Below are 11661 nucleotides of genomic sequence, written 5' to 3'. Positions count from 1 at the left end.
ATAGTGATCTTACCTGACATTTAACAAACAGAACTTTTCTTTTTTTATGGAAATGACAAAATCCTGGAGAAACAGGATCACAGACTAATTTGGACACATTTGCCTCAACAACATCATTCATGCTAGTGATTTCAATAACAACAACTTTCATGGACTTCCAGAATGTAAAAACCTCAAACTAAAAATAATAAATTATTCATGAACACATCAGACATGTAAATTAAAAAAAATTACTCCACATATTACATATTTTATCATTTTAAATATTTCATTAATGTAAAATAATTCCAGCAAATAAATAGCAAACTAATGACAATTTCTAAAGACAATCCAAAAAATAAATAAAAGTTGAAAGAAAAGGTTGAGGTAAATTATCTGGCACCACTTAATTCTGCTACCATGTCATCCCAGAAAGGGATAGAGCTTTCCTTAGAATTTTTTCCCGTTTGGCTACAGCCCTCTTTCTCCAAGTGGTAATTTTAGTAACATTACAGTTACTATTGATATAGTCCAACCATCCAAGACCTTCCTCTAACTCATTTTCTCATTGGTTTATAGTACAAAAATTTTAAATGATAAAGAATTCATTCAGAAATGTGACCCAGCAAATGTCATGCGATTAATAATCTCATTTTCTTTACATGACTTATACACTGTGTCCATGAAAGTCTTTACCCAGTTTTTATTTTCACATTCTTTGGTTGTAGACATACACTTCCAGTTACAAAAAAATTTTTCACTCTCTCTCAGGCATATTTGATCTGCTAGGCACACTTCAAGCAATTTTATTTGCCCTGCCTCTGTGAAACGTTGTCACTCCTTCTTCATCTAATTAGTTTCCCATCTTCTACTGCCACTGGCAGTCATAAGGTCAGTCAGTGAATATACTATTTATTCATTTCCAGTTGACAGGTGAAATGATCTAATAGGTTCATTGCACCCGATTATGTTGCAGTTTGACAAGTAATTTTCTGGGATGTTTTAATACTGCATGATATTTTTTAGTAAGCAATTTCATATAATGTTGATGCCAGAGGTGCCATCTGTGAAAAATATGTAATATTTGTGTTCGCTGATGATTTTATAGCTCCACCTGGCGGGCACTTGTATTGAGTTTAAGTGTGTTCTGAGACGCTGCCGAGAGATGTGAAGTAACTATGAGGCTTTTTCAGTAATTAATAAATTTTAGTATACAGTCCATTTTTGAGTTTTTGTGTAAAGTGATTTATTTAATTATGAGTTTTACTGAGTTATTGATGGGCCCATTGTTGGTCCTTACTGAGCTGGAGTTGAAATTGTGTGTCAAAGTCGGAAGACAACTGTCGTGTAAGGAAAACTAGTGGATTACTCTTAAATAGAAGGTACGTGGCGTTAATTGTAAAAACTGTGTAATTGAAAAAGTTGATTCAAAATGTTTAAAAGTGAAAAAAAAAAAAAAAAAAAAAAAAAAAAGATTATCAGCGTATTGCTGTAGAACTGAATTTAGACATTTCAGAAGCGAAAACTATATCAGATTTAACTGATATAATTAAAAACAGTGAAAGCTATAAGAAGGATCCTGTAGTAGTTGAAGGTATAGCTAATAATATTATCAACGAAAGGAAAAGTGACAAGAGCCGATTGCTCAAACTTGAGAAATTGAAAACGGAACGAGCAAAATTGGAACTAGAACTCGCGAAGTTGCGAGCAGAATCAAAGAGTGAAAACCACATATAATATGAGAAAAGAGAAAATGTAGAATCTCTTGACTCTCTTATTAAAAGAATACGCACATTAACAACTAAAATTCCAATTAGACCGGAAGGTTGGGGTTATTTCTTTTCATCGTTAGAAAGGGCGTTCATTTCAAAAAGTGTTCCAGAGAAATTTAAATCAGAAATTCTTCTAAATTTGTTGGGAGAAAAAGCCACAAATGTTATTACATACATTAAAGACGACGAATTAGGAGATTATTCGAAGGTTAAAGAAATTGTGCTCAGAGAATTTGAACCATCCCCCCAAATTTGTTTAGAAAATTTTAGGAAGACACAACGAATGACGAATGAAACTTATGTGTAGTTCGCGTTTAGATTAATTATGAGTTGGGATTATTATTTGAAACTGAGAAAGGTAAATGACTTTGAAACATTAAAACAATTAATGGTTTCTGATAAAATATCTCAAACACTTGATAAAGAGGTTATGTGTTTTATAAATGTAAGGCAAGGAAATTCTTGGTTTAAACCTGTAGAATTGGTGAAGGAGATATATTTATTTTATTTATCAAAGGGAAAACCTGTAGTGGATATTTTCTAGGTTGACTAATAAAAACAGTTATCCTAAAAATATGTCACAGGTTTTCTAACTGATGTAAAAAACTCGAAATGTATTTTATCATGCAATGAAATTCATCCTTTGTACTGTCTGTCTACGGTAAGAACACCTCCCGCCACGGTGTCTGGCGGGTGGCGGTCGCTATAGCAACAGGGCTAGTATATTTCAAATAGGGACGAACCAAGGGTTGCTTTATTGTTATTTTGTTTTTGGCAACTGTTGGCTGAAGGGAAAAGAGTTTATCATTCGTCTTCTTGGTTTCATTCCAGCTGCACGCATCTTTTCTTAAGCCTTATATTATTACTATTAGCTATTTTTATTCTCGTTGTTATATCTGTACTGGTATTTGTTCAAATTTGCTTCTATTTAGCTTGATTTTCGTAGTGCTTTGTTAATCGCCAATTTTTTAAAATGCCCTTCCAGTTTAAGAAAGGTCAACCTTTAAAGTCTCAGGCACGTCAAATAGTGTACAATGTCGCAGAATTTTGCGCTTCTGAAGCTTCGGCGAACTCTTTAGTAGTTCCTCTTCCTCAAGTTTTGAAGAGAACATCGCAAGCTACTGGAGTATTGGAGTATACAATTAAAAACATTAAGCGCGAAGTATCAACAATGGGGGAAGATCAACTTCTAAACACGCCTGGAAAGAAACGTAAAAGCCCTGCTAATCATAAGTGCGAAATTGACGATTTTGACAAATGCGTTATACGGCAGACTATACAAGACTTTTACATCAAAGAAAAGAAAGTGCCATCTGTGCGGAAATTATTGCCTGTCTTGAGGCAAAAAATAGACTTCCCGTGGCAAAAAGACTCATTGTGCAAAGTTTGGCGTTCGATGAATTTTCGCTGCAAGAAATGTGTTAACAAAAGAAAAATTCTTATCGAAAGACTCCACATTGTATTTTGGAGGAACAATTATTTACGCGAAATGAGGAAACTCAGAGCAAGTGGATGCCACATCGTTTACATCGATGAAACATGGATTGACAGCAATTTAACTTTTAAGAAATGTTGGCAGCATGATACGGTTTTGGGCGCACAGATAAATGTCAGTTCCAAAAATAGACTGATTGTTGTCCATGCTGGCTCTTCCGCAGGATTTATTCCAAGTGCCCAACTTATATATAAAGCATCAGCTCAAAGCGGGGATTACCATGGGCAAATGAACTATGGAAATTTTGAAAAATGGGTGTAGGAAAAGCTTCTTCCAAATTTACGACCTCAAAGTGTGGTATGCATGGATAATGCCCCGTATCACACAAAAATTGAAGATCCGACACCCACGAAATATGCTACAAGGCAAACAATGGTAAATTGGCTGATGAAGAAGACGATATGCTGCGATCCCAAAATGCGAAAAGCGGAACCGTTCAGCTTAATAGAATGCAATCATCCTAAAAAAGTAATATATAAAATTTACAACATCATAAAGGAAAATGGGCATCATGTTGTACGTCTCCCTCCTTACCACTGTGATCTAAACGCAATTGAATACGTTTGGTCATCAGTTAAAAGACTGATCAGGGAAAGGAATGTGACTGGGGACTTAAGCTTGGAAAATTTGAAAAATTTAACACAAAAAGCTTTGCATGAAGTCACTTCTCAAGAATGGCAGGCGCACTGCAACCACGTAGAAAAACTTGAAAATTATTATTGGGACAAGGACGAACTTTTAGAAGAGATAGTGGATGGATTACTAATTCAAACTGGCAGCAGCGATTCTGATTCTGATTCAGAAGAAACGGAATCTTGCGACAGTGACTCAGATGACTTTTCAGATGTTATACCTCTATAAAAGTCCTCCACGAAGGCATTCCTCTTCTTCATCTGATAGCTTTGTCAAGTTGTAAGGATATTTCTAGGTTCAATATTTTCTTTGCCACTATGTAAATGAAAGATTACCAAAAGTGGGCAACAATGAGCCTTCGGCAGAGGCAAAACCCCCCCGTGGATAATAAAGAACACTGAATGGTTGCTTCATTTCCCATTACTGTGTTCTTGGGGACCCACAAGCCATGGTATAATTTGCTTAAAAAATAATTTTTAATCTTTAATTGAAATTAAATAAGTTTTGTTTTATTATGAAAATATTAATACAAAATTATATTAATGGAACAATGCTCACTGCAGTTATAAAAGCCAAATTTTGTATAATTATATAAATTTCGTATAATTTTAAATATAAAATAGGTAACTGAATAATTTAAGAGACCTTAATTTTGTTCTGATTTTAACATTTTATTATGTTACAAGCTATTACAGTGTCTATAAAAAGCATCATGATGCATAAATGGGCGCTGGTAATTAAGAGGCCCAGCAGCGGCCGATCGGTAAAGTCACTGAACACTTGTAGTTCGGTCCGAGGTTTGAATCCCGTGAACGGGCTGGCTGCATGGGTGTTTTCCCCATGTGTAACGTGTATACGAGGCAGTTTTCCTTAGCAAGCCCTCCACGAATGCATCCCTCCTCTTAGGCATTTAACCCTGGAGGCTTTTCGTAATCATATAAACCAACCCAAACCACTGGTAATTAAGTAAAAACAGTTTTGATTTTAATTTACCTTCGCTTCCTTTCGTCATTCAATTGACCAGCTTTTGGTTTAGTTTGAAGGTATGGGAAAAGAAGAAATGTTCGCAAAAAGTATTTATTGAGAGCATTTTTCTTCAAAAATAAGCACGGATTTTTAAATGCATTTCCCTACAAGTTATTTTGATATATTTTTACTCATTGTACATCTAGAAAGATGGCAAATTCAGCGACTTGCACCTCACTCGGCAAAATCAAAGACCGTTCCTTAACTGCAAAAACTTTATTTACGCCATCAATTTTCATTTTCGGAAATTTAATGTCGGGGTCGACGCAAAGGGTCAACAAGCATTTTACTTGAAACTAAAACAAAATGTGAATATCGCCAAATCATCTTTAAATATGCCAAGGTGGCAAACTGAGAAGTAAATCTTCAAGACACCCCTACGAAAAATGGGTCACGGCTCGTTTCTATGGCAACAGACAGCCGCAGACAAACTGGCGAGAGCTGTTCTTACCGTAGACAGACAGTACAAATGCCCTGTTTATAAAAACATGACAATTAGCGATAGAGTTGGGCTAGTGAAATCGAAACAGCTATGTTTCAACTGTTTAGGAAATCATAAGGTGATTAATTGCAGCAATAAATTCTCTTGCGGTATCTGTAAAAAGAAACATCAAATGACTCTTCATTTTCCTCGAGAACAAAAAGTAAACAAAGACATAGTTGCGCAGGTGGTGAGTCATGAAAATAAAAATATTCCTTCGAATTTGTGTGCTTCGTCTCCATCATTTGAACCTCTGCTAGCTAAAATGAGTTATGATCAAAATTTATTATCAGCAACGTGCAATCTCACAAATGAATTGAAAATTGTCTTACTCAGCACTTTTGTTTGTTTAATTATAGATGCATCGGGTAACTTTTTTAGGGTTAGAGGTTTGTTAGATGTCGGCGCTAATTCAAATTTTATGAGCAAAAGGTTAGCAGATTTGCTTCAATTAAAGGGAGAAAAGACTAACATTTCTGTTTCAGGAATAAATAATTTGTCTTTGAATATAAAATCTAGAGTTAGTGCAACTATTTTAAATAGAGACAAGAGTTTCAATTTAAGTTTAAATTTTTTGGTGGTTCCTAAAATAACAGAATATACGCCCTCTATGCCTCTCGAAATTAATGTTTCATCTTTAGATAATGTCAATTTAGCAGATGACAAATTTTTTGAGCCAGTCCCAATTGAATTTCTGATAGGTGCAGAATATTTCTATGAACTTTTAAAACCAGTTCAAATTTCCCATCAGGATTCAAATTTAAGATTACAAAATAGTGTTTTCGGCTATGTTGTAAGTGGGACTCTTCATGCTAAAGGGAAAAGTAAATTACATTGTGGGCTTATTACAGATAATTTGGAGTTAGAAAGAGCAGTAAGAGAGTTTTGGGAAATCGAAAACGTAGAAAGAGAGTCTGAGATTTCTAAGAGTAAAGAAGCAGAAATTTGTGAACAGCATTTTCTCAAAAACTATTACAGGACTGAAACCAGAAAATATGTAGTCAAGATACCGTTTAAGGAAGATCCAATGTGTTTAGGGAATTCGAAACAAATCGCGCTTAAGAGGTTGAACTCATTGTGGAATCGTTTAAGTAAGGATGAAAATTACTTATTATTGTACTCTGATTTTCTACATGAATATAGTGAACTAGGTCACATGACTGAAGTGAAAGATGAAGATGAGCAAAAGGGGAAATATTATATTCCACACCTTGGTATTTATCGCCCTGAGAAAAATTCGACACCTTTGACAGTAGTGTTCAATGCTTCGACTGCAATGTCAAAAGGTAATAAATTCACTGAATTCAATTCAGTATAATGGTGGTTTAATTCAAGAGGACTTGTTTTCAATTATGGTACGTTTCCGTAAACATATTTACAGCAGATATCAAAAAGATGTACCGAATGATATCAATTCATCCTAATCAATGGCAGCTACAGAGAATTTTGTGGAAAGAGTCAATTAATGGTCTAGTTAAAACTTTTCAGTTGAACACGGTCACCTATGGCACAGTAAGTGCACCCTTTTTAGCTATGAGAACATTATGTCAACTTGCTATAGATGAGTTCACAAATTTTCTATTAGCAGCTGCATTTCTACAGAGTGATTTTTACATGGATGATGTTCTAAGAGGGTCCAGTTCATTGAGTTTGGCAAAAGAGCTACAGCATGAATTAATCAAGATTTTAAAAAGTGCAACTATGACTCTGCACAAATGGTGTAGCAACAATCCGGAGCTTGCAGTTAACGTTGATGATGAATACACATTTCAGTGCGTGAAGTGGTAACCAGTAAATCAAAAGTTTTTCCTATAAAGCAAGTTACCATAACAAGATTGGAGTTGTGCGCAGCTGTATTGCATGCAAAGTTAATGACTCTAATATCTGCTCTGAAACTTAATGTGAATAATGTATTTTTCTGGAGTGACTCTTCAATAGTCTTGGCTTGGCCTTGTTGTATGAAAACGTTTGTTGCTAATCGAGTTGCGGTGGTTCAAGAAATGACGGAGGTGCGACAGTGGCATCACGTCCCATCTAAACAGAACCCTGCGGATCTCATTCAAGAGGTGTTGATCCAGCCAAACTTCAACTGTGTGAACTGTGGTGGTGTGGTACCTCACTTCTCCTTCAACCTGTGATGACTAAGTGCCAAGATGATATCCCTGAGGAGTCCGAAGAACTGTATCTTTGCAAATTAAAACCAGCAGTAATAAGTGAAATATGTGCACTTATTAACACTTATGAGCCATTAAATGTCATCAATAATTGTTCATCTTACAACAAATTGCTAAGAGTAGTGGCTTGGTGCAAGAGATTCTTGCATAACACCAGGCATCTATTGAATGCTACACGTGGACCATTGACAACCAATGAACTTTCTAGTGCGTTATTGTGTATTGTGAAAAACGTTCAAAGGACTTCATTTGTGACAGAAATCCAGTGCTTAGAAAAGGGTGCTCCTATTCCTAATAATAGTAAACTATTGAATTTGTGTCCATTTTTAGATCATGATGGAGTACTCAGAGTGGGTGGCAGACTGAAAAACAGTGACTTAAGTGAAATGAGAAAACATCCTATGATTCTGCCAATCAAACATAATTTTACTGTTATTGTGATTAAAAAATTTTCATGTTCTTTATTTTTATGCAGGTGCTGAAACAATCCTATCACTTATAAGGAATAAATTTTGGATTTTTTTCTGCAAGAAATGTAATTAGAAAAATTATACTTAATTATATGACTTGTAAAAAGGTAAATTCTAGGTCTGTGCAGCAACAGATGAATGATGTACCAGCTGTGAAAGTGACCATATCAAGAGTTTTTGCTAGAACAGGACTCCATTTCTATCGTCCATTTATGGTAAAAAATTTTGTAGGTAGAAGTAAACAGGTAAAAAAAGTATTCGTATGTATTTTTGTATGTTTCACTATGAAGGCCTTGCACTTTGAAATTGTAAATGATTTAACAAGTGCAGCATTTATAGCAACACGTTTTATTGCCAGGCGAGGTAAACCCTCAGATATTTTCAGTGATAATGGCAGAAATTTTATAGGTAGAGAATTAAGAGCAATTTTAAAATCTTTATTTAAGGATAAAAGTGAGGAAGAAATCAAAGGTTATTTGGCTACTGAAGGCATAAATTGGCATCTTAATCCTCTCTCTACTCCTCACTTTGGAGGTTTATGGAAAGCTGATGTCAAATCCCTTAAATATCACTTGAAACATATGGTGGGAAAAACAGTTCTAACTTATGAAGAATTTTTTACTCTAATTGTTCAAATTGAATCTGTACTTAATTCTCGCCCTCTTTATCCCACATCAAACGATTCAAATGATGTAGAGGCATTGACACCTGCTCACTTTTTTATTGGTTCATCTTTAATTGCATTGCCTGAACCTAATTTTACAGAGATTCCTATAAATCGGATAACTAGATGGCAAATGGTTTAGAAATTAAATCAAAATTTTTGGAAAAAATGGTCATCTGAATATTTAAACAAACTTTTAAATAGACCTAAATGGTATAAAGGAAAAGTAGAAATGAAGGAAGGAGATTTAGTTTTAGTAAAAGATTCAGATAATTACTCTCCTTTAAAGTGGCATTTAGCACGAATTATTAAAACCCATCCAGGTCAAGATAATATTATTCAAGTTGTGACACTTAAAGATAAAAATGGAACCTATAAAATGCCAATGACAAAAATTGTACCTTTGCCTTTTGTTAATGAAAAAGTTTGTTACTTAAATTTTATTTGTAGTTAATTATTGAGTTTGTATAATTGTATAACCATCATTATTATTATCTTGGAGTGTTGTGTTTGTATTTTATAACTTGTGTTTTAAATTTATTGTTGAACGTAACATTCAAGGCCGGGCTGGATGTTGACGCCAGAGGCACCATCTGTGAAAAATATGCAATATTTGTATTCTAAAACGATGACGCTGATGTTTTTATAGCACCACCTGGCGGCCACTTGTATTGAGTTTGAGTGTGTTCTGAGATGCTGCCGAGAGATGTGAAGTAACTATGCGGCTTTTTGAGTAATTAATAAATTTTAGTATACAGTCCATTTTTGAGTTTTTGTGTAAAGTGATTTATTTAATTATGAGTTTTACTGAGCTATTGACGAGCCCATATAATAAAATATATTATGATTGTCTACAAAATTGAGTATGTTTATGGACTCTGGCTTTTAAGTGCATTATGCCTGATCATGTCATGAATTGTAAAATTTAAAATATTGCTTATTACAAGTCATTTTCATAATGACAATATAAATACTTGCTTGATACTCTCTCTTGATTGAAAAATAATCTGCATTTGAAGATATCCTTCTCTGGATAATGGCATGATGACAAAAAAGAACAAAAGCAAAGTATGGCTGGTGGCAAATTTGAATGAGAAAGGGATGTAAATATTTGTGTTAGCTTTATTAATGTAGGGATTATATAGGAAAGTACTTTGAAGGGATGAGAACATATTAAAAATAAATATTTTTTCACTTTGGTTTTTTAGATTGATAGAATGTTGACGGATTTTATCTCTCTTAAATATATAGGGTCAAGGCATACTAATGTGACCACTTCTTACATTTGATACCCATGTTAAATAACCACTGACAATTAAGGGATGCACCAGCAGAATATTTGTTGGCTACAAAATGTGATTTGTATCATATGTACAAACTTATGAGAGAGCTACCCTATTCAAATTTTAATCAGGATCAGGTTGGAAATGGAATCATAACACAATAAAGGAAGTTGGTAAGGAATTAATAAAATGTCTGCATGGAAAAATCATCATTTGGCCATTGCCTACAGGTGTAGAAAGATGGAAAGTTTCAAAAATGCGGTGCTAACAGATGAACATCTAAGCATACTGAGACTGTTACGAGAAAGTTATTGTGTGGCCTTACTGGATTCTGAACCACTGGATGTTTGCATCACTGCATCAAAGATTATGTGAAATGGGTTCTTCTGAGTGACGTGCTATGAATTGCAGAATATGGCATGGGCCCCTGAAATCAAAGCAAGATTTGTCATGAAGAACACATTCCAAGTGCTTAGCACACAAGCAATCACTACTTGCTTTGGTCTTTTCCAAACAACAATCTGGAGGATTCTGAACTTGAGCTACATATCTAGAACCATGAGCAGTGTGTACAGCTACTGCAGCTTGATGATTACCTACAGAAAACTGCTTTTGTTTACTGTTATTTACAGAAGAGTAAGGCAGAACCTATTTTTTCACTTCCACCTATTCACAAATGAGGCATACTTCGCCAGGGAAGGTTGCTACAAAAACATGAGCAGCACAGCACTGATTTGCTTTAAGCGTTTAATCCTGTACTGAGGGAGATCACTTAAATCCATATTTTCTGCTGGTTTATTTAGACAGATAATGTTATAAGATTTTTTTTATCATCTGACTGGACCAAAACATCCACAATTTCATGTGGCACATGTCAGGCTTGTGTTGTAGCTGGTTGCTAAACCTTTGAAAACCTTCTGTAACCTCTCTTAATATAGTAACTGTTATATATTTTCAGAAATAAAATAATGTTTTTATGCATTATGTGTTGTTTTTTCATTCCTCGAGTTCTCTGCAAAATTACACATGATGATAGCATTTCTGACCCTGCATTGCTATTTTATTCCAATTTGTCTTTAACCTACCTATTTTAGAAGTTTGTAGTAGCTAATCATCCTATACAAAGTGTTACAAAGTGCCTTCAGGAAATAGTTGTTTTATAAATGAGGAAATGAGGTGATTTATCAGACTTTCAAAAAGGATGATTATTGGTTTTTGGGTCAATTTCAGAAACTTCACAGTTTATGAACTACTCATATGCTGCTATGATAAAAGTGTACCATGAATGGCAAATACCATGAAAATACCATGAAAGAGGTGGTAGCAGATATGCATTCCATCCTTTTTCTGCCAAGAGATCAACATGCCACACTAATGTACTAAAAAAATGATTCAAGGGATTGTGCCCAAAATTGCAATTGTGTCCAAAATGACAGTTCAGTGAACCTTGCTGAATATGGGCTTCTGTAGCAAATGGATATTAGCACCTATGTTAATAACTGTTTAACAGCATGGCAGCTGGAATTTGCATGGCAGTACCAATGTAGATCTTTATGGATTTGCAAAAGGTCACCTTCTATAATGAATCACATCATTTGTTTTATCAGATGGATGGATGTTGGCACATATGGTAAGAAAAATCGAAGAACAAACACTCCCCAACTATCTGCAGACAAACTGTACA

The 11661-nt window shown here is 34.6% G+C and overlaps 1 protein-coding gene across 2 annotated transcripts in view; it reads right to left on the bottom strand.

Moving 5' to 3' along the window:
- The window catches only part of LOC118203846 (methionyl-tRNA formyltransferase, mitochondrial), a 51489-nt gene that overhangs the window by 3789 nt on the left and 36039 nt on the right, over nucleotides 1–11661 (bottom strand). Inside the window, exon 8 of one of the 2 annotated variants that reach the window (XM_035376140.2) lies at nucleotides 14–178. The exons of the other annotated variant lie outside the window; for it this stretch is intronic. Coding sequence (XP_035232031.1) covers nucleotides 14–178 — 165 coding nt within the window. The remainder of the gene's footprint in view (nucleotides 1–13; nucleotides 179–11661) is intronic. 2 annotated transcript variants of the gene reach the window in all.

Source organism: Stegodyphus dumicola, chromosome 7 (assembly GCF_044657685.1).
Source record: "Stegodyphus dumicola isolate Sdum_Otavi_A_Nest chromosome 7, ASM4465768v1".
Classification (NCBI taxonomy): Eukaryota; Metazoa; Arthropoda; class Arachnida; order Araneae; family Eresidae; genus Stegodyphus; species Stegodyphus dumicola.
This window is presented reverse-complemented; position numbering and strand designations above follow the sequence as displayed.